Genomic DNA, 24,406 nt, shown 5'->3' on the forward strand with positions numbered 1-24,406 from the left:
GGATCTTCCCGGACCGGGAAGATCCCACATGCCGCAGAGCGGCTGGGCCCGTGAGCCATGGCCGCTGAGCCTGCGCGTCCGGAGCCTGTGCTCCGCAACGGGAGAGGCCACAACAGTGAGAGGCCCGCGTACCGCAAAAAAAAAAAAAAAAAGCACTTCTGCCTAAGAAGTTAAAAATATTATTAACTCATCTATTTTGAAAGATACAGCTATTTATTAATTGCTAAAAGAACAATGATAATATTTCAGAGATTCAGTTTAATAAGTAAATTTGTAAAGCTTCAAAGGCATTACCAAGCTAGCCATTTCTTTTTTTTAATAAATTTATTTATTTATTTATTTTTGGCTGCATTGGGTCTTCGTTGCGGTGCGCAGGCTTCTCATTTTGGTGGCTTCTCTTGTAGCGAAGCACAGGCTCTATGCACGCGGGCTTCAGTAGCTGTGGCTCACGGGCTCTAGAGCGCAGGCTCAGTAGTTGTGGCCCATGGGCTTTGTTGCTCTGTGGCATGTGGGATCTTCCAGGACCAGGGCTTGAACCCGTGTCCCCAGCATTGGCAGGTGGATTCTTAACCACTCTGCCACCAGGTAAGCCCCATTTCTTCTTTATATGGAAAAAATCAACCTTTAGAATAAACAGGAAAGCACATGAACTCAAAAATCGCTAACAATTTACATTGCACTGATAATAAAATTCATTTCAATGTATTAGCTATCTATTTGTATAGTACTGTATTCACTTAGCGATTAGATTGCTAAGTCCAGGGCTTCTAATGGAACGCCTCTCATAATTTACCAGTTAAATTTACAGATGGCAATTATCAGTGGTATTTACAGCTTGACAGATGCTGTGAGTTTTGACTTTATTTATTGTACTACACAAGAAGAAACAGTTCCTCAGATGTTTAGCACTTAGCTTTCTGTTTAAGAACACAAGCTTGAGGAACTGTGTCAGTCAAATCCTCTATTTTTATTGTATTGAAAACAAAATAGTAAGCAATAAAGAGAATCCAGAATGAGAATAAGTGAAATACAGAGTCATAACTAAAAGAAATGGAAATAAATAAAAGAAAATCTAAAAAGTGGTGGAAATTGACGTGAATAAAGTAAAAATAACCCAAATGCACTTTCACAGGCTATGAGAATCACCAAAGGGAACATATACATAAATCATGACAGAGTGAGGGTCTCTTGGAAATAAGACAAGATTTTTTTAAAGGATAAAAATGGATGAATTTTAAAGATCTTATACCCATGAAGCAGCCAATATTAAAGAAACAATAGCATTGTTGAAATAAATGTTTAAGATCAAAGGGTAACATACATCTGCATAATTTCCATAAGATTGGTTGAAAGAACAAAAAAAGCTACCTCAGTCCTTGTTTAAATATTGCTGCCTGCCAAGGATTTTGGTTATTAATTTTCTCTCAGGTTGAGGAGACAAGGACTGAGAAAAATTATTTGGATTTGAGCATCTGGAAGATCTATGTGATTCCTACTGTGCATTAACTAGTTGGACCTTAACGTTGGAGGGACATGCATTAAAGAAAGCCAGTAAAATCAGAGAATGGGGTCTTCTGGTAAATCTCATACTTTGGTTTGTAAGAAAACTTGTATACACTGAAGTTTACCAATTTTCCGGAATCAGAAAATAATAAAATACACATAACGTTAACCAATTTGGAATCCTACCCCTACCTTCCTTTCCCCTCTCCATCCAGTGAGTTAGCTTCTCATACCAGCTCTCGATTTACCCGAGCAAACATTGTTTATACCGAAGGCCCTGGCAACGCTTCTGCCTCACCCCCAGTTCCGGCCGGGCTCCCCAGCTCCAGGAGCCCCAAACACAAGTTCCAGAAGCCAGCACGGAAAGCACAGCCGGACTCTCGAAGGCGTGGGAACCGGAGCGGGGCGCTCCTCCTCCCAGGTTGGGCGGAGCCGGGCCTCGCTGGGCAAGTGCGTGAGGCCGCGCCGGGCGCTCAATCGCGGCGGGCGCTGCTGCGCGGTGCGCGGGGCCGGGGGAGCGCTCGCACCGCTCTGGGGTTGAGCCCGGCCAGGGTCCGCGCGCGGAGCCACGTCGGAGCGCGCCGTCCCGACCCACCCAGGCGCTTTGCCCCGCCCCGCCGTTCCCGCCAGTGGCCTAACCTGCTTGACTCGCCGAACTAGCCGCAGCTCCCGGCGGCAGCAGGTGGCCTCGGACTCGCCGCCGTCACCGCTGCCCGAGCGGGCCGCGCGGCCCGGAGCCCTCTCGGTCGCCCCCGACAGGTGGGATGGAGCCGGACGGGGACCTGGAGGAGCTGGCCCGGCTGCGCTCCGTCTTCGCCGCCTGCGACGCGAACCGCTCGGGGCGCCTGGAGCGCGAGGAGTTCAGCGCGCTGTGCGCGGAGCTGCGCGTGCGGCCGGTCGACGCCGAGGCCGTGTTCCAGCGGCTTGACGCCGACCGCGACGGCGCCATCACCTTCCAGGAGTTCGCGTGCGGCTTCCGCGGGGCCCACCGCGGGAGACGGCGCTGGGGCCGGGGGCCGCGGGAGCCCGCGTTCTCTGCGGCCCTGGTGGGGTCCGAACCCGGGGACAGCCAGGAGGACGAGGGCGACGAGGACGCGGCGGCGGCACTGGCCGCCCACTGGGACTCGGCGAGCCCGGGCCAGGCTTGGCAGGACTTCCAGGCGCGACTCGGGGACGAGGTCAAGTTCATCCCCAGGTGCGTGTGTGGTTTGCAGAGCGGAAGGTGGTGGTGGTGTTTCTGTCCTCCCTGGGACGCTGCCATCTCTCCCTCTTACACTCGGAGTGTGCAGACCCAGTGGACCCTTTCTCTCTCTCTCTTTCTCCTCTGTCTCTCTGTCTCTCTCTCTCCCTCTCTCTCTCTCTGTCTCTCTCTCTCTGTCTCTCTCTCTGTCTCTCCCTGTCTCTCTGTCTCTCCCTCTCTCTCTGTCTCTCCCTCTCTCTCTCTGTCTCTCCCTCTCTCTCTCTGTCTCTCCCTCTCTCTCTGTCTCTCCCTCTCTCTCTGTCTCTCTCTGTCTCTCTCTGTCTCTCTCTCTCTCTCTATCGCTTTCCTCCTTTCACCGACGCACTTTTAACTCTTCCAAGATGGGATCCCCTAGAGTTAAGGAAAAGGAATGCGTTCCGAGTCACAGTCCGGGGAGAAAGTTTCACTTGCTCATTTCTCAGTTTCACAAGCCAGAGTGAAATCCACAGCGTCCGGAGATTCTTCCGGGACGCTGGTTTAGGAGCGCTCCCCGAACCTCACAGACTTGATTACATCACCCCCTACTCCTGGCCTCCAGGCTGCACCCGGAGCAGCAGCGCTCGGTGACCCGGTCTGCTAGCCAATTTGCCATCCTCTATGGTGGTTTTTGTGTTTGTCGTTTTCCTGCTACTACGTAGAAAACAAGACATTGTTGCGCATTTATATTGCTGCAGGTTCAGGGCATGGTGGGAAAGATATTCAGGTTTTATTGAGATTAATTTGCATCTGTCTCTGCCTAGAGTCATGGTATGTCTCGAGCTATTTTCACTTCTTCCTCAGGCACTACAAACATCTTAATACTATAAAATGTTTTTCTGCTCTCTGGATTTTCATTGAAATTTTCTGCGTCTCTGGTTGTCATTATTAGGAAGATCTGAACATTTTGCTTGGCAGTTCACATATCTGAGACATAAGACTCAGAAAAGGAAATAGCCCTGGAAGGCAGCAGTGGCCTGGCTCACACATTCACCGCTTAGACCTGCAGGGCTGGGAGTCCTCACTTCCTCCTCCGCCCAGCTTCTCCCTCCTGTTTGGAAAGTTCAGGAATACTGGGCATGGAAGGTTACTCACTGCAGTATAAGAGAAATTGTGTAGAGAAAGTGGGCTTGATACCTATCTTTGCTGTTATTTACAAATGAGTGAAAATGCAGTGTCTCCACCAGGGAAGTAGAAAAATTTAAACTTTGCTATAAACCATATACTTTGAATCATCTTTCATCTGTAACTTGGTTTGGGTCCAGCTAGTTTAAAAAGGTAACAATATTAAGAATAAGAAAAGGTAAGACCACACCGTATTTTATACACACACACACACACACACACACACAAACACACACACTCACTGAACTACTTTTCAGAGTTGCCAAGTCTCAGCAGCCAATATTTGACACTTAACCTTTAAATGATGAAAATGACCTTCCTAGGATCAGCATACAACCAGGTCTTAATATTATTGGTGACATTATTATTATCACGATGCCTTTCCGACTCTTGAGATGTTATTAAATATAATGGCACCAGCGTCACCTGGTAGACTTGTGTCCTAAGTCCCACCCCCGTCTTCTGCGAGATTAACAAGGACAATATTTGCCTTCCTGTACTCGTTCAAGTGGAAAAGGACTAAACTGAATTGCTTCACCTGATTGTTACTATGGCAGCCGTTAGCTGTTTTGGTAAATTGGGTTGCTTCTAGTCTACTTCCTCATAGAGCTGTTCATCTTCCCTTCCTCGCATTCAAATGTGATAAAAATCTTTCGTTATTGACAATGTCATTGCCATTATTTCAGCCAAATTAATTCTGCAAACATTGTTGAGTGCCTGTTTTGTGCCACTGTCTTAGGTACTGTCCTAGGTACTTGGAGACAAAGAGAAGGAGGAGATGTGGTTCATGCCCTCAGGAAGTTCATAGTGTGGGTGAAATATTTCTCAAAAATTTCCTCAGAGAACATGTAAAGGCAGGAGGGTTATTTGTAGAGTTATCTGCATGTATTGTGGACATAACCCAGTAAACTGCCTGCAAGCAGGAACTTTCTTTGAATTCTTGAGTTTTTACCTTAAAAAAAAGAAGTCATGTTCACTTTATAATATACTGGGGCTTGGTTTAACATAAAATATTATCTATTCTTCCAGGGGGGAAATTGTCTCTCTGGGAAGGTGTGCCATTTCATCTGGTGCCTTAGTTTCCCACCCTGGCACTCCATCTTCCCCCAGGTGGCACCCTGTCCCACGCCTATCCTAGGGGGGTATTTGTGTACAGTTTAAGCAGAACAGATATCAGATATAGGAATGTTTGGTTCCTGCAAAGGCAAACCGTGGTAGTGATTTCCATTTCAAAGATCATTCAAACTCTTAGATCAAAATATTAAACAAATTTGGGTTAAAGTCCTCAGTCATCGATAATTGTGATATTAGAGAGAAAATAATATTGCACTGCGAAAGAATAAAAATGGTCTCTGGGTGGTGTGTTAAATTCTCAAGTTGGTCTTCTCTTAGAAACTGAGGGACTCCTTTCCTTAAAGGTTGGGGCGGGGAGTGTCCCGCCATGTGACACTGTTAACCTGAGCTGGGCAGGTGTAAATGGTCCAGAGGGTCAGGATGGGCCGTTACCACTAGTTCCAGTAAGCTGGAACTAGGTCAGCCAGCAGGTGAAACCAGAATGGCCAAGGCAATGTAGTTACTTAAGAGAATTCCGGAAGGAGGATTGTATCAGGCCAAGAAAAATCCATGAAGTGGGAAGAGAATGTCTGGGGAGAAACAGAGAGCAGAGTTGTAATTACCTAGTGAAGCCAGTTTCTGGTGTCAGGGGCATTATCTTGGTGAAAGGGAGGTTTGTATCCAGTAGGTACTCAATAAATGTTCTCAATAAATATTTGCTGAATGTTCTTTGATTCCCTGCTTCATATACTGAGAATGCAGTCAGTTCATGCTGCATGCATTCTCTTCATTTCTTTTGTTGGTTCCCTCCCTATATTTTCACATTCTGGTGAGAGCTGGTGTCTTCCGAGATTGGCAAGGAGAGAAGGATATAGGGTGTGTGTGTCTGTGTGTGTGTGTGCATTGAGCATTCGACTGAGGCGGGGTCATGACAGGAATTCACCTGTCTCCTCTAGTCAGAGCCGAAGCTTTTCGGAGTGTTCTCAATTCCATTTGTAGCGATTGAGTGTCATTTGTGGACTGATTCACTTTAACTTAGAACCCCACGTTCTCACAAACAGAAATGCGAGGGTCCAGCTGGCACCAGAACCACAATGGACTTGTGAATGGGCACCAGTTTTGCCACAATAGCCAGATTAGACCCAGGGTGGGTGGGTGCCTCTGGTGTAACAGGGGTTAGCGTGATTGGTGACGTGCCGGACAGGGCTGGGGCGGGACTTGTTCAGGCACCAAAATCAGGCCTGTGTGGTCAAGCTGTTTCACATGATTTGTGCCCTTTCTACACACACAACGCTGAAGAAGAGTCTTCTGTTGAATAACTTAGAAACAAGAAATTTAATTGAGAAGAACCAAAACTACCCACGTGTGAACTGTTATATGGATTGTCAAAAAGGTTTACTTCGGCACGTCCACATAAATATGAAGATGATGTCTAAAATGGAGAGGAAAAGCAACAGGTGACACCAATCCCACTTAACTAGGATGTTTTAAAAAACACGAAGCTACAAGTAGGCAGAGGCATAGTTTCATGGTCAGGGACTCCTTTACATTTCCCTTTCTTGGGGTCCACTTTAGGGCTTTTGCCTCTGATCGTCTTCTTTTGTAATAGTGCAGTTGCTTCAAAAGCCCGCTTCCCCTTAATGATATGGTGCTCGGCAGGATGGGAAAGGGAGAGGAGAGATGGACGCAAAGAGAGAGGTAAACACAGAGAGGGCTGGAGACACAGGGTGAGAGGAGGCAGAAGACAAGCAGACAGAGAGACACTGATTGATTAGATAGTGCCTCAGTTTCCCCTCTCTTCCCACTCAGTGAGGGTATGGCCCTGAGACAGCTTGGGATGCGAGAGTTAAATCAGCTCTTCTCTGTTTGATCTCAGCTCTTGAGTATCTTCCACATGTGAGCATCTCTGGGTGCTTTGGACTGTGTTTTGTTTGTTTGTTTGTTTTTTGCGGTACGCGGGCCTCTCACTGTTGTGGCCTCTCCCGTTGCGGAGCACAGGCTCCGGACGCGCAGGCTCAGCGGCCATGGCTCACGGGCCCAGCCGCTCCGCGGCATGTGGGATCTTCCCGGACCGGGGCACGAACCCATGTCCCCTCCATCGGCAGGCAGACTCTCAACCACTGCGCCACCAGGGAAGCCCCTGGACTGTGTTTTTAATGTTTGAAGATAAGTATATTTTTTTTACCCATATTGCCAGTAATATCTGCTACTCATCCAAGGAGACAGAGGTTGGGTCCAGCCTTGAGGCACCACAGTGGGTTGGACTTCAGTCCTGGAAGAGGTTCAAAGATGTTTTTGACTGTGTGTGATGCTTACCTTTGGCACTGGCTTTGAGGCCTATCAGTGTGCTAGCCACAAGCTTTCCAGAGATTTCCTGCCGTTTCTGCATTCAGAACTGGGGATATATATATATGTATATATATATATATATATATATGTATGTGTGTGTGTATATATATATATGTATATGTGTATATCTTTATATGTCTCTATCTCTATATATAGATTATATATATCTTTATTTTCTGGTCTGTTGCTTTTTGGTTTTCCTCTTCAGTATATCCTCTATCACAATTATGTGTCATTACGCTACTGCTGAGTGGGAGAAACCTGTCCATTTAAAGCACAGCTCTTCCTTGAACCATCCAAACCTTGCTCCTGGGCCTAGCAGGAGTCTCTGTATGGCTTATTTTTTATGAGCTCTGCTTGCTTGTGGTGGCCCCTTCTGGTTCTGATATTTGAATTTCATCTCGAGGTGGTAATTTCTTTTTGGCCTCCTGGCCCCAGAAAGGTATTCTGGGCTCCCATCCTTAGAGGACTGCCAGTTTTGGCCATACAGACAGTGGCCTGCTCTGACCCTCAGATCTCACTGATTGTTCAGAGCTCTGCTGGCAGGTTTTGGTGAGAGATTGTTTACTCAGCCCTTATGGTATGGGTAAAAAGAAAAAGGCTTAAGATGGGGTGTCATTGGAAGACTGCCCTCCAAGGACCACAGACTCTTCTCTAGCTTGTCTTTTAGCCTGAAGTTTTCATTTACTTCTCTCCGGAATCACTGTTCAAATACACGGTCACTCTGAGCTTGTAAAACCCGTTTCTTGATTTCTTCCCAGGTTACATGATTTTATTTCATTTGTAAAATGGAAGTAGCTGAATCGGGCTGATCTGCCTTGAATGGAGGCTTAGAGGCTGATGGCAGAGAAGAGAGCCTTTGATGATGGGGGAGGTTAGGATGCTGAGGTGATTCAAATGTCTGCTTTTTTCTCCTAAGAGGATATACAGTATACTTTCTTGCTTCATGTGTAGCTTGTGAAAGCTTAGTTGCACCTGACTGCAGTATATCGTTGGAGGGAAGAAATGGGAAGAGAGTATTTATCGTGGGTATTTGGGCTGCTCCTATCTGACTCTGTTAGTCTCATATCACGTTGTAAAATGGAAAGTAAACACTGTTTCCCAGAGGAAAGCTGTAATGATGGAATGACACGTATGATTTCTTTGATATTAATTCCTCAAAAAAACAGTTTCACTGCTTCAACTGGTAAATATTTGGGGTCTTTCAAATTATAATTGCCTTTGTCAGAGTAATTATAAAAAGAGAAAAGTGAATTTTAGCCCTTAAGGCCTTATCTATATGTCTTATAAAAACAAGACATATAGATGCAGTAGCTCAGACATGTTTCTTTCATTCTTTCTCTAATTCCCTCAGTATTCATGTGCCTGCCAGTGTCCCAGGCACTAGAGAGACTCCTTCGTAGACCTGACCTTCAAGGAGCTCATTGTCTCACGTTTTTAAATACCTAGGAGTTTCTGACATCTGAAGACCTGAGATGCAGTATAATAAATGCAGAAAAATACCTCAGGGCACATCTCCAGACTATGGACATTTCATGTCAAGAGTGTTTCTAAAATTGGGGGCCCTTTGGGTCTTTATGTGTATGCTTGGCAATCTTAGAAGACTAAACATTTATGTTTTCATTTTATGTTATCATTATATGATAATATAAAACAAATTAATTTGAGCACATTTGGAATCACCTGGATGACTCTTACATGACAGATTTGGCTACACTGTTTCAAAACCTGCCTCTGTGTTTAAGACTGTATGGCATCTGTTCCTTGTCATGCATGGGCTGATGAGGAAGGCACACCAGTGGACTTGGTGCAAGTGATGTGTCCACTTAAATTGAAAGTGACCAACAACACAGAGTGTTGGGTTGTCTGTGTCCTCAATGGAAAAGTGATCAGGGAGTGGGGTTTTGATCCTGTAAGTGTGGCTGGAAAGCGCAGCACACAAGCTGCCAGGACCATACTGACATTGGCTGTGGGGGTGTAGTTTCAGTAGAAGTGCATCCCTTGTCAGTTTAAATGAATGTTGCTAATTCTCATTCCACTGATTTTGCAAATGCGTGTTGGTCACATAAATGTTTGGGAGCTGTAAGTATAAGGAGTTTATATCTGGTTTATGTTTGTTTATAGTTAAGTGACATAACATAAACAATATTTACATCAACTCTGGAATCCATAGGAGATATTTTCTTTAATAAGGTCTACATGTTTATCAAGTGTGAGAAATACTGTTCTAAAAGGACTTGAAATCCTCAAGAACTGTATAAGATTGAAAACATTAGTTTCTCTATTTTTCATTGCTTATCGATCTCATCCGTCATTTAAATCGAGGGCGTAATATTGTGGAAGAAGTTCATCTTAAATTGTTCCCAGTCTTAAGGATCATTTTTGTTATTTGCCCACAGAGGAAACTCTTCTTGCCTTTTCCCTATGTCATTCATTCACTCCTTCATTTAAAAAACTTTTCTTTTAATCCATGTGTGCCTGGAACTGCACCAGGAATGGGGTGCTTTAAAATGATATCCAGTCAAAAATCAAAAGTTTCTTAGACGGTTTCTCTCTCTCCAAAGGTGATGGCACCAGTGAGCGTAATGAATGGGAAGAATCACAAGGTGGGTGGTCTGGGTCCAGCTCTCACTGGGGGTCAGAAATCAAGCAGACCAAATTGACAGATGAATGGATAAAGAAGATGTGGCACATATATACAATGGAATATTACTCAGCCATAAAAAGAAACGAAATTGAGTTATTTGTAGTGAGGTGGATGGACCTAGAGTCTATCATACAGAGTGAAGTAGATCAGAAAGAAAAACAAATACCGTATGCTAACACATATATATGGAATCTAAAAAAGAAAAAAATGGTTCTGATGAACCTAGGCGCAGGACAGGAATAAAGATGCAGACATAGGGAATGGACTTAAGGACACGGGGGTGGGAAGGGTAAGCTGGGACAAAGTGAGAGAGTGGCATTGACATATATACACTACCAAATGTAAAACAGATAGCTAGTAGGAAGCAGCCGCATAGCACAGGGAGATCAGCTTGGTGCTTTGTGACCACCTAGAGGGGTGAGATAGGGAGGGTGGGAGGGAGACACAAGAGGAAAGGGATATGGGGATATAAGTATACATATAGCTGATTCACTTTGTTATACAGCAGAAACTAACACAACAATGTAAAGCAATTATACTCCAATAAAAATGTTAAAAAAAAATAAGGCATTAGTTTTAAAAAAAAAAAGAAAGAAAAATCAAGTGGACAAACTAAATTCAGGGAGTTTCTTCCTCTCTTCAGTAGAGCAGTTATCTCCATTTATCTTGTGTGGTGGTGTCACAGTTCCAGCAAGAGAGACTCTAGGCCCTGTCAAATTATCTCCACGTTCCCTCCTCTTACCACCCCGTGGGCTGTGACTGATGTAATGGAGGGGGGCTCACAGACTCTGAAGCCTCCGGGGCCAGGCAGGTAACATAGACCTGGTGGAGTGGAGTTGGGGCCCAGTAGCAGCCTCTGCTTCATATGCTGGGGGGATGGACAGATGCTGCCATGCAGGACATCAGCCCAGTTTTGCCAGCGACGCCAACTTATAAAGGATGGTGAAAAATCCAGATTTTAAGTAGGAATCTCCAGTTTTGCATATTCCCTGAAGGACAAAGCACAGAGGCGGGAAAGATACTTTTTCCAGTTTGCAACCCCTGTTTCCTACCTGAGAATGTGCCCTAGTAAATTCAAGTGTCAGGCATGATTTTGCTTTGAAGATTCGTGTTGATGTGAACATGTGGTTCCATGGTACCCTAACTTAGTATTTTAATCATGCTACTTCTTCCCCTTCCAAGTTTGTGGGATAGTATTTTGACCCAAAGATAGTCTGTCTGTACTCTCTTTTTTGCTCTTGGGTGTTCTTGTAGTTTCATGAGTTACCTTGTTCAGGCTTAACAGATGTTGCTGTACAGTATTTTCTGCCTCCAGATTTGCTGCCCTGATGGTGTGTTCTTGGAGGAGGAGGGCTGAGCTCTGAAAGCATTGAGATGTCCAGAAACCTTTTACCCTGATGTCTTTCTTTCTCTTCATTTGAAGCTGAAAGTATTTGTCACTGTTTTAAGATATGTTAAAAAAAAATAAAAAAGGAATGAAATAAAAATAAGGGAATTTAGTGATGAGAAGTTATATTTTCTGGTACCACAGTGGTATTTCCTTTCATTATTGGAATATTTTGTCCTTCAGTCAAAAAAAAATTTATGGGGGTGAAAAGATGCTCATCACTAATCATCAAAGAAATGCAGATCAAAACCATAATGGAATATTGCCTCCTACCTGTTAGGATGGCTGTTATCAAAAACACAGAAAGTAACAATTGCTAGTTAGAATGTGGAGAAATTGGGACCCTTGTACATTGTTGGTGGGAATGTAAATTGGTGCAGCCTATGGAAAACGGTATGGAGGCTCCTCAAAAAATTAAAAATAGAACTATCATAGATCCAGCAATCCCACTTCTGCATGTGTATCCAAAAAAAATGAAATCAAGATCTAGAAGAGATATCTGCACTCCTGTGATCATTGCAGCACTAGTCACAATAGCCAAGAGGCGGAAACAGCTCAAGTGTCCATTGATAGAAGAATGAATAAAGAAAATGTGGTATATACATACAATGGAATATTACTGAACTATACAAAAAGAAGGAATTTCTGTAGTATGTGACAACACAGGTGGACCTGAGGACATTAGTCACAGAAGGACAAATAATGTATAATTCCACTTATATGAGGTATCTAAAGTAGTCAACTCTTAGAAAGTTGAATGGTGGTTGCCAGGGGCTCAGGGATTGGGAAATGAAGAGTTGCAGTTCAGTGGATTATAGAGCTTCAGTCATTCAACATGAAAAAGCTCTAGAGATCTGCACAGTAAGGTGCATGTAGGCAACAATACCGTACACTTAAGAGTTTGTTAAGAACAGAGATTTCATGTTATATGCTTCTTAACCACAAGAAAAGCAAACATATGGAATACAAAATTTCTTTTTTACAGAGATAAGAAATTGGGATAGCTACAAAAGCTCTGTGTCTCATATCTTTTTGGATCAGTCCCAAATACAGGCTCCGTCAAGGTTTGCCCTTTAAATATACTCACATCTGTCATTTTCAGGTGACCAAGCAGAAACACTTGAAATAATGGCACATTCTGAGAGCTCCATCCCACCACGCTCTCACTGAGGGCAACCGCTCTCTTCAATTTCAATTTTTGGGGGGCATTTTATGGGCATGTTCAGCCATGATACCCCCTCGCTATCATTACAATTATGGAGCATGCTCAAAGTGACCATTTTGTTATAATGGTATCTCTGACCTAGAGTGGTTTTCTTTTTAATGTCTGGATAGAAAACAAACAAGTGAGGCTTCCCTGGTGGCGCAGTGGTTGAGAGTCCGCCTGCCGATGCAGGGGACGCGGGTTCGTGCCCCGGTCCGGGAAGATCCCACATGCCGCGGAGCAGCTAGGCCCATGAGCCATGGCCGCTGAGCCTGCGCGTCCGAAGCCTGTGCTCCGCAACGGGAAAGGCCGCAACAGTGAGAGACCTGCGTACCACAAAAAAAAAAAAAAAAAGAAAAAAGAAAACAAACAAGTGCAGATGAGTTATTCATTCTGAAATCTGGGTGCAGCGGTGGAAGTTTCAACTGCTGTGAGCCTCTTATGGCTGCCTGGTCCAGAGGTGGAGGGGCGGTGGGAGGTTGAGGCAGCCGGCGCTGGCTTGTTGCCCATCTCCTTAGGCATGGGGGTTGCACAGTGCATCCCCTGGCGTGACCCACTCACCTCGTAATTTTTGCTCCTGTAGAACAGTTACAGTCTGCTCTGCCTGAGGTGGACGAATTCCTGAGGAGTCAACCAACATTTGCTTAGAAAATCCATGTTTTAGGACGTTCCTATGTCATGTTTTCTAATGGACATGCCATAAACTAGTGTTCGTGTTTGTGATGCAAATATGTTTTCTTTTCCTCCTTGGGGATCTGTTGGTATAGCATGTACTTCAGTGTGGCAGAGATGGTTAGCCTGGGGATGTCAGTGAATGAATTACAGTGCATGCATTTCTACTGTAACACAGCACATGTGTTCCAGACAAACCTAATGTTCTGCAAACACACAAAGGACATATGGAAAAAAAAAGTAGGGATGGGGCTGATCTCTCCATATCTGTACAGCTTTGCAACCAGCATACTCAAAAAACCAGTAACAATCTGAATAAGATATTAGCACAATAAAAGTCACATTAGATGCTTAATAGAAACATACGACAGTCCAGGGTACCAGTACAGAAAAACTGTAAATGTTTTAATGCAAGTATAGGATTTTGCACTTTGTTTTTTAAGGTGAAGGTAACTTGGTGGATGGAGGTACCTGGGTTGTGGCTGCTGGGTTACAGGAACAAGGACAGAATGCACAAAGACAACGCATGTGTACCGTCTGTGCTGGGAGGAAGCCCCCAGGGAACGGGCATTGTGTCCAGACTGAGTTCACCTGCAGCCGGCTGCCTTCAGCTGTGGTAATGGGCTTGCACTTGGTGACTGTTACTTGGGCGGGCGCAGAGCATCGACATGCTGGGAAATGCAACTTCCACTTCTGCGTCATTCACCTATTGACCTAAGGGATGAGCTAATTGAAGCTATAGGAACATGCACTGTGTCCGAGCAGTCCTAGTGTTGAGTGAAAATGCATGGGAGGCTAAAGCAAGGCACAAAGCCAGAAATGAGGGTTAGATTGGTTCTGTGTGTACAGGTCTGGAGGTTTTATATTGGTCAAAAAGGGATAGTGCATTGCCTCTCTCCTAAAAGATGACAGTGAATAAGCTGTCTTCAGGCTAATAAATATCCACAAAAGTCCACAGATCTGTTGGATAGGCTGTTACAATCCTCATGAACCCTGGTGAGAATTATAATGTTATGTTGTAGGTGAGCATTTGGGCCATTAAAAAGTGACCTATTCTGTTGAATAATATTTTAAATTAAAGTTCTTATTTAGCAACTGAATAAGAATTCAGTTCTTATTGAATTCAATTTATTAAACCAAGTGAGCTGAATAACCTTATTCATCTGTTTTAAGCAGTGCTAGCATATATTCATGGGGAAGCTGGTACATTTGTTTATGCGATTAACCCCAGGAAAAGTACAGTGATATAAGCCACTGAGCTAGTTAGAGAAATAGAGCCAATAAGATGTGAGCGTGTGTGTGAGCGTGTGTGTGTGTGTGTGTGTATGTGAGGGGGCGTGGATTTATTTTAAGGAATAGGCTCACACGATTGTGGAGGCTGGCAAGTCTGTAATCTGCAGGGTGGGCCAGCAGGCCGGAGACCCAGGGAAATGCTGATATAGCAGTTTGAGCCCCAAGGCAGTGGGCTGGTAGAATTCCCTCTTCCTTAGGGGTGCTCAGTCTTCATTTAAAGGTCTTCAACTCACTGGATGAGGCCTGCCCACGTTCTGGAGGGTAATCTGCTTTACTCAAAATCTAACTGATTGAAATGTTTCTCTCATGTACAAAAGACCTTCACAGCAACGTCCAGACATGTATGACCAAATATTTGAGCACTGCAGCCTAGCCAGGCTGACACATGACATTAACCATCGCAGCTACGAAAAAAAGCTTTCCAGATACTCTGTTTTTGAGATTCCCTATGCTATGCGAATTGGTTCTGGTGAGATCAGAGAGCATTTTTTTATTGCTTCCAGCTTGTAAAATATGTATGAGAAATTTTTCAAATATTTATTTGAATCTGGAAAAATCCCTATACATATATTCCCCTTGTACCCCTTCCAAATGCCTAAACACTTCAAAACCACATATCAAATTTCAGGGATGGTTTAACGTTATTAATATTTTTCTATCTGCCAAGAAGAGGCTTACCCTCCCTGTGTTCATGGCTCTGAGATGCCCCCTGGGAGAAGAGGGCTTCTTCACCCTGGTGTCTACCCCTCCATTCTCACCCTACACCCTCACTCATCCTCAAAATATCCATAACTCCACACTGAGCCCCTCATGGAAGAGACATCTTGGATTTAAGCCTCATCCATCTGGCAAGTCACGCCAGCACTTCACATTGCTGCACTTTCCCAGGCAGTCTAACTGCTTGCTTGTTCATTTCCTTTCTTCCTTTACCTCCTCTCCCTCTCTCCCTCCCTCCCTCCCTTCTGCAACTGCTGTGGGAAAAGCACTATGCTAAGAAGTCTAAAGGTGAAGTTTTAATGAGAAATTGTACAAAAATCCCCAGAGTAGGAACAGGTTCTTACTTTACTGTCCCCAACTGCTAGTTTTTGTCCCTGAGTTGGTAGAGCTAACACGGATGCAAATTGAGAGGCACAGGGAAGCCCAAAATGTTCCATCAGATACAGGTCCTAAAACTCAGCCGTAAGGAAGCCATGAGTTCCATGCTCAGTTTCCCAGGACAGGCATTATTCAGCTCCCAGGAGCTGGTTTTAAATCACGTCTTTTCTCAGGCTCTGCAGCTCAGGGCCTCAGACCAGCAACACTGGCCACACCTGGGAGCTCTTCCAGCAACGCAGACTGTAGGCCCCACCACAGGCCTACTGAAGCATCTGCGTTTTCACAAGATCCCTGGGAGACTCGTGCATGTCTTCAACTCTGCTGAGGAAATGAGAATTGAGGGTGTGGAATGCAGCCACGTTGGGTTGGGAGCTGCTATTCAAAACGTAGAAAAGCCCCAGGAAGAGAATGTGGAACTGAGGTAGAAAAGGTAAACATCACGTGCTTCAAATTTTGCCTTGGGTTGCCTCTGAAATGAAATCCAAATTGTGAAGTGTTCGTGATTGAATTTCCCATGAAGATAAAAAATATATACTTCCTCGAATATATTGTGTAATATTTTGTGAACGTGTTCCTCAGAGACAAATACACCTACAGAAGAGTGCAAGGAGCTTCGTATACGGCTTGCTGACTCTTCACAGATGGAACACTCTCATATTTGGCATCCAGATCTAGAAACAGCATGCACCTAGAAGCCCCGTGCTCCCTTCCCGTCACCATAGCCCCTCCCTGACCCCCCCGGCATGATTTCTTGGGTGTTTTTTTCCTTACTACATAGGTCTGGCTTCTTGCACTCACCATTATGCTTGTGAGCCTGTAGTTGTAGATCTGTCATTTTCTCTCTTCATTGTGTGAAGATATCGCAGTTTATCCATTTTACTTTTCACGGCCATTTGGGTCATTTCTACTTTGTGGCTATTACATAGCGTGCCGCGATGGGCAGTCCATCTTTTGGCAAGCATATGGACTCACACAGTGCCTTGCTTTTAATAACTGTTTTCAAAATAACTTCAGCTTTCCTTGCTAACTCAGGGTCATCATTATGAAGCTGAGTTTCATCCCGGGCTGTGGTGTAGCGTATCCCCAGGATTTGTGGGGATGGCAGTTCAGTTTGGCTTTTCGAGTTCCTGTGTGCATTTTCTGTTCTTGCTGTCAGGCTGCCAGGTGACGGTTTACTGTTGTCAGTTCTTCCTTCCTTCCTCGGCACCTTCGTTTACTGAAGACGCAGAAAGCAAACTGATCAGATGAATTAGAACTGTGTTTAGAACCCCTTTGAATGCATGTTATTCCTGTGCCAAGGAGGGGGCTCACAGGCCGCTGTTTGTTCTCTCCTGACTTTGTCTGCTTTTGTATTCTTCTCAGGGCCAGATGCCTGAGCTTCAAATGGCTGGAGTGCTGCCGTCGTTTTGAACTTAATTTTTTTTTGGCGGTTTTAGTCCTTTTCCATTTTTATTTATATTTTAACTCCTTGCCCCCTTTCGTCCATTTTGGAAGTTCCCCAAGGTAGACACTGTAGTTCTAATTGTCTTTGTAGAAATTATCCCATGCAGAAGAGGTCCAAGAGGGAGGGGATATAGGTATACACATAGCTGATTCACGTCATTGTACAGCAGAAACTAACACAACATTGTAAAGCAATTATACTCCAAGAAAAAGAAAAAGAAAAGTAAGCACAAAACGTGGATTTATATTATCATGAATACATGTGAGAAGTACGCACCTAGCCAAGAGTAGGCATGGTGTTATGCTGAGATGAATCCACAGGAGTCTGGCAAGTCTCGCACCTGGGTCTTGGGCCCCAGATCAATAGTTGCTTATTGAAATTATTTTTAATGCTCTTTTCTTTGAAAAGAAATGCTACAAAAACTGTACATGGAGGTAAACAGATACTGCTGCTTTGTGAGGTTCTCCTTGTTCACTCAGGCCGATTATTGTAATCACCTATTACAGCTCCTTCTTTAGTACCACTTATACAACAATCTGAATAAGATATTAACACAATAAAAAAGTCACATTAGATGTTTAATAGAAACATACGACAGTCCAGGGTACCAGTACAGAAAACCTGTAAATGTTTTAATGTAAGTATAGGATTTAAAGCAACCATTCAGCTTTTATTTCCATTTTGTTTAGTAGGTTTTAGGCCAGTTGTACACTCCAGAAGGGATGTTATCCACACCAGGCGAGAGAGGGCAGCTCATACCCCAGGGAAGCAGAGCTGGAAACAAGGACAAAATAAAGGTTTCAGATGAAAAATGTAAACTGAAATAAATGTAAATGCACAGTTGACTGAAATTGCTTTTTCATTATCTGATGAACCAGTGAATTAAGATGATGACTCGAGAAAAGATCGGTTTCTCTTTTCTTGGCTCTCCAGAGGGGTTGAGGTCAGATTCCTTCAGGAGATAGTGTTTGCAAATCTGCAGGTTGGTTGCTCTTCCAGTGGACTGTGGCTCTGGGAGCACAGAAGTGGACTAGTTTTCAGGGCAGCTGATTCTGGTATAATGTGGAAAAGTCAGATTTTAATAGCTTTTTTTGGCTACCTTTTTTTTTAAATCACATTCCAGAAAATCACCCTTTGGTTCTTCAGAAAATCAAATGAAAAAGTAATTAAACTTCTCTGCAGGTTGCTAGGGAAGCAATGAAGTGCAAAGTTGATGAGCAGTGGAGTGTATCTCAGGAAACTTCTGTCTTGTGGAAAATATACCCTAGGCGTCGTTGAATGAGACCAAGAACCTCTCAAAGGGTTTTGACTGTTGAAATGTCAAAATTAAAGATGTCAACAACATTTTATTTTAGAGGGGAAGTGTGTTCAAGAAAATTTGTAAGAAAATCTCTACAACTAATTTTGCGTTATTTTGATATTTTTTTGTCCATCTCTGCATAAACAGAGAGACTGGAAAACCATTATTGGTTTTTGATGGTTAGGTAGCAAGGTAGGTAGGTAAAAGTCAATGGTTAGGTAGCAAGGTAGGTAGGTAAAAGTCAATGATTCTTAAAAGTAGATTAAAATTTTTTCTGTGATATTTTTGTACTGTAACTAAACAAACACTACATGTATACAAATAGTTTTAAGATAGTTCAAAGATGTCATAGAAAAGAAATTCTCATTTAACTACATGATTATCAGGGCTAACTCTTATAACCTTTCAGAAAGACTTTTAAGAAGGCCAGAGCAGGTTGTGTACAATCTCCAACAGATTTCCTTGCCAGTATCATGTATGCTCAAGCATAAGGTCGAGATTTAACTGTTGAAGACAATGTGACTGTAGCTTATGTACCTAACAGTTATCCTTTCATGATATCAATAATAATTTAGAGTTAAATGCCAGTCATTCAGTAGTTAGTAGCAGTTATTCAATATATATTAAATACGAATTCAAGAAGTAAGTTTACTTAAAAAACTAAAAATAGAACTACCATATGACCCAGCAATCCCACTACTGGGCATATACCCTGAGAAAACCATAATTCAAAAAGAGTCATGTACCACAATGTTCATTGCAGCTCTATTTACAATAGGCAGGACATGGAAGCAACCTAAGTGTCCATCGACAGATGAATGGATAAAGAAGATGTGGCACATATATACAATGGAATATTACTCGGCCATAAAAAGAAACGAAGTTGAGTTATTCATAGTGAGGTGGATGGACCTAGAATCTGTCATACAGAGTGAAGTAAGTCAGAAAGAGAAAAACAAATACCGTATGTTAACACATATATATGGAATCTAAAAAAAAAATGGTTCTGATGAACCTAGGGGCAGGACAGGAATAAAGACGCAGATGTAGAGAATGGACTTGAGGACATGGGGAGGGGGAAGGGTAAGCTGGGACGAAGTGAGAGAGTAGCATTGACATACATACACTACCAAATGTAAAACAGATAGCTAGTGGGAAGCAGCTGCATAGCACAGGGAGATCAACTCGATGCTTTGTGACCACCTAGAGGGGTGGGAGGGAGACACAAAAGGGAGGAGATATGGGGATATATGTATACATATAGCTGATTCACTTTGTTATACAGCAGAAACTAACACAACATTGTAAAGCAATTAGACTCCAGTAAAGAAGTTAAATTAAAAAAAAAGTTTACTGCTGAGTGAACAGATAGAATTCACTTATATCCCAGAATATGCTCATTTTAGGAGAGAAAATGAGTTCTTTGCTGGTACTCATGTTTCTGTGGTATATAGTAAGAAGTCTTTGGGAGATTTTAGAAAGACAAGCAAATCCTCATCTTCGTAGAAGCTTGTCATGGGTTATCTATATAATGCAATATTTTAATAAGTCCATGTTGATCTTCATAAAATCATGTGATTTAATTTGTTTTTAGAACTCACATATATAATAATATCTATAAACTTAAACATTATTTTGTTTAAAATGCATCCTAATTTATTACTGAAATATATTTAGGATTCACCATATTGTTTTAGCCATTTAGCTTGGATGGAGTTCTGATTTCAGCATCCTCAACCCACAAACACACAAATCTGAAGTGGAAGAAAAGGAGGGGGTCTCTGTGTATCAGAAATATTAGTTAGAAATCCCCACAGGACATTTTCTCCAGTTGACGATTTTTGACTCTCTTCAGCTTTCTTAGTGTATGTTATATAGCAAATATTGGCTGCTTCCCTGTTGGAAACAGTGTGAAAGGAGAAAGGGGAAAATTAAATCAAGGCAAAAGGCAGCCAGCAGGTTGAAGAGGAGTGTATGCCCTTGCATGTAGATTTTAGATGCAACCCGGTGTGCTTCTAGAATCTCTCCTTTCTCACTGTGTTGTGAAGGGAATTGACCCTTTTCAGCTTGGCAGTCAGATATACCAGCTTGTCTCCTTCCTGACCCTGTGCCCAGCAAGGCTCATCTGCTCCCTCCTCACCACTGTCTTCTTTACCCTCCGTGAGGCCGAGTCCTTAGCCTGCCTCAGATCCAGTACAAAGCTCCACCTTCTCCACTCCACCCCGCACTGTGTCCGCCTTCCCTAGGCTCCAGCCTCATTCATTCATAATGCAGGATCTGTTGCTGGTCAGATCTCTGGGTGCTGCAAGGGATGTGGAGACTGATAGGGTAACTGGGAAGATCAAACATCCACAAAAAACTCAGTACATAGAGCTTCAGATGAAATGTGGCATGGGAAGGATTTCTTGTGGTTGAATCATTCAGAGCAGGCTTCATGGAAGAGGCAACTTTTGAGAGAGCCTTGACTGATGTGCAGAGTTTGATTTCTAGATAGGAGTTACAGAAAGTTTTGGTTTTGATCAGAGAGTAAGATTAAAATATTCTTTGACTAGGGAGAGATAAAGTTGTTTCCCAACTCTTTTCAGTCTCAAAAATTGGAAAAAAAAAAGTTAAGGAATGGGATAATTTGAAATCAACCAAGATAACATATTTGTCTCCTTTTTTGAAAAATTATGTATTGTGTGTTGGGCACTGTGCAAAATATTTGAGGACAGTGAGCGCCTAAAGTGTTTAGAAGATGGGACGTTTGAAGGACATGAGATAGGAAAGTAGAAGCTGTAAAATTGAGTCTCCAAACCAGAATTTTCCTATGAATAAAATGAGAACTAATATACTTAAAATTATCTAATATTATTGAAATATTATTTTGTCTGAATAATTGCTTTTATTATATATGTGGTTCTATAAAACAGTTCTATATAAAAAATTTTTAATAAAAAATAAAGTTATTTCTAAAATATATAAAAATTTTTAGGTACATTAGTGCAAAGAAAATCTTTTAATAAATATGTGAACATTTAAAAATTGCAAAGCAGAGTAGTTTTGGAAAATATTTAAGTATTTTAATCTGTTGCTTATTCATCTATCTCTGATACTTTTTTGAAGAATATATATTTTTTCCAACGTGGTCTTATTATGCTTTTTTCCTCCATAAAATTGCTTGTAATCTTCTTTGGAGTTACATTTTGTGATTATTAAATTTGAAATTGTTGACATCAGCAATTGACTTTTTTCTGTGGGTCACGTTTTTAATTAAGAAAATTATTCTGTGTGCAAGGGCTGAAGAGCACTTCAAGAGCAAATTCTGTGATAAGCTTAGAGCAGATTCTGCTAAACAGGATATTCTCAATTTTTTTTTTGGTACGGACATGTATGAATATCGACTTTTGTAAATAGTTCAGCCCTTGATTGTCAGAAGTTCTGTTTTTGCCTCCCTTCAAAGTACTTTCTTTGACAAATCCTTTGACAAGTTTCTTAGCTTTTATAAGACAAGACTTGTCAAATAAATTGTCTCCATTTATGACTCTTTTGAATGTTTTCCCATACTTAGATGCTTCAGAATTGTAGGCCTTTTCAACTTCGTTTATTTTGGTACAGAATATAAATTTAAAACATGTAGATGCTGATGCTTCTTCAGGAGATTTGTGTCTTCTGGTTCATGTGGTTAATGATATCACTCTGATTCACTCTAGTGGAGGATAAATGCTGACAGACTTTTTTTTAATAAGCCTATTTTTAAAGAATGTCAGGTTTACAGAAAAATTGTGAAGATGGTACAGAGAGTTCCTATATAACCTGCACCCACTTTCCCTCATTTATGACATTTTGCATTGGTGTAGTAATTTGTTAAAATTAATGAAATGATACTGATACATTATTAGTAATTAAATTCTATACTTTATTCAGATTTCCTCAGTTTTTCCCTAATACCCTTTTTTTGGTTCCATCATTCCACCAGGACACCACATTATACTTAGTTGTCATGCCTCCTGAGGCTCCTCTTGGCTGTGACAGTTAAATATTTCAAGCAAGTTACACGGTTATCACCATCATTCTTGAGGAAAGGAAATTTGGTACTGAACTTTTTATTAAGCATGCATCTTTGTTTGTCTTGTGGGGTCATTGCTGCTAAAAGGATTTACTGCAAAATGTAAAAGCATTACCATCCAGTAAAATAACTGGTTATACGTTTAAGCCACACTAAAAATGGTTAAATCACAGTAGCGAAAACATTCTAGTTACTTTCTGTTGCTCTGTGGCAGGACTCTCCAACTTGTGTTTTTGGTACCTATTTCCTGTACACTGTGCCTGTAATTTCCTAATTTCCCATTGATGTGGCCAAATGGCTGCCCGGCAGCACTGTGCATCTATCTGCGGGTAGCGGCACAACTGGCTGGTTTTCCAGGTGGCCCGCAGGTCAGACCCCTCCATCTTTCTCCATCACCATCGAGACCCGTAGGAGTTATCTGTCTCCAGCTTCTCTTGTCCAAGCTTAATTTGCTTTATCAGTGAGTATTCCTGTTTCCTGCTCCTGAAAAGAAAGTCTTAGTTACATTGTGTCTAGAGAGAGTCAGGAAAGGAGAGATGGGTTTATCACTGCTTGTCTTCTGATTTAGCAGCACATTAGCGAGAAGTCTTTTCACTGCACAAATGTATCACGCTACCAGGTGAACGCTGAAGGTAAAAAGCGCACATCCACTAACTCACCCTGGCTTATTTTAATGCAGCTGTTAATAACTTTAATGCTTAAGAAAACCTTTAATGTATACTTAGTACACAGTTTAATAACAGTTACTACCTGTTAATGCAACTTTTTGATTACAGAAAAGGGGAAATTCTGGATAAATGCTAAAGGACAGCAGGCTTAAATTGGAATTGTTCCTGGCAAACCTGGGAAGGTGATAGATGTCGTCTAAAGGGAAAATTTAGCATAGAAACTGATATGGCACTCTTTATTTTCTCCCCAACCCCTATCTTTCCTGCCCAAATAAAAATTTTCAGTGAAAAATAACTATAATACACATAGTTGCACTAACATTACTAGATTAAATGCCTACATTTAACTTGACTCAAGGTGAATTGATAGAAATATTGGGAGAGTGAATGTGCATTATAAGGTAAGAAAGACACATATTCCCACATATACCTGCCCACTGTCTACAATATAAGCACATTGATAATGTGATGCCCATAAATGAAAAACTTTGATATGGACCTAGGGACAGGGTGAGAGCAAAGGCCTGTGTTCCTGGGTACAGAAGGGTTAGGTCTGCATTGCCCCATCCCCATTCCTGTGCTCAGGGCCTTATGCTAATAGACTATATAACAGGGATCAAAGTAAGGCCCATTTGGCCCTCTGCCTGTTTGTGTAAATAGTTTTAGTGGAGCACAACCAAGCTCATTTGTTGATTGTTGTCTATGGCTGCTTTCATGCTACAATGGCAGAGTTAAGTAGTTGCAACAGAGGTGGTAAGTATTTTATATCTGGTGCTTTAAAGCAAAGGTTTACTGACCCCTGGACTATATAAGCTTTGCAGACTGACCTCGAGCGTGACCCAACTCTCACTTTTCAGTTTCCCCTGCCCTGGCCCCATAAGACAACGTTTCAGTCCAAGGGGCTTCCACGCCACACGGCTTTCTTCCTTTCAGCCCTTTTCCAATACACAACATAGAAGCAGACAGGAGATAACCACCTACTTCTCTCTAACTCATTGGGGTAGAGGAGTCGAGAGGAAGCGTGACAATGGCTAATGTTTATCAATTACCTACAGCATTCCTTGCCCTGTTGTCTGTGCTCCAGTTGGGTTAATCCTCACATCTCGTGGTAGGTTCAAGTACTATACCCACTTTATAACTGAGGAAACTGGAGCTCAAGAGGTTAAGTGTTTCTCACAAGGCCCGGGATGTGCTGAGGAAGCATGTGAATTTAGCCAGGCCATTACACTTACCCCGTGCACTCCTCCTTCCTGGCTTCAGGAGCCCTCAGCTGTTTCGAGTGTGCCGTCCTTAAACCTTCAGCACAGTACCTCTTGCTGGCTCTGTCTTCCTCCCTCCATTGGCAAACTCCCAGTAACTAAATTTCAGTGATTTTAAATAGGAAGCAATTTGCAATTTGAAA

General features: G+C 42.6%; 1 protein-coding gene across 3 annotated transcripts in view; it reads left to right on the forward strand.

Annotated features, from left to right (window-relative positions):
• Positions 1-1,992: 1,992 nt before the first annotated feature.
• Positions 1,993-24,406, forward strand: part of RASEF (RAS and EF-hand domain containing) — a 74,099-nt gene continuing 51,685 nt past the window's right edge. For 2 of the 3 annotated variants that reach the window (XM_029201790.1, XM_029201791.1), the window contains exon 1: positions 2,064-2,698. In XM_029201790.1, the coding sequence (XP_029057623.1) occupies positions 2,268-2,698 (431 nt within the window). In that variant the 5' untranslated portion in view covers positions 2,064-2,267. Of the gene's footprint in view, positions 2,699-24,406 lie in introns of all 3 variants that reach the window. The other variant, XM_029201789.1, reaches the window with a different exon arrangement.

The sequence above is a fragment of the Monodon monoceros genome, unplaced genomic scaffold, assembly GCF_005190385.1.
Source record: "Monodon monoceros isolate NGI ecotype Baffin Bay Population unplaced genomic scaffold, NGI_Narwhal_1 Super_Scaffold_5, whole genome shotgun sequence".
In the NCBI taxonomy this organism is placed as follows: domain Eukaryota; kingdom Metazoa; phylum Chordata; class Mammalia; order Artiodactyla; family Monodontidae; genus Monodon; species Monodon monoceros.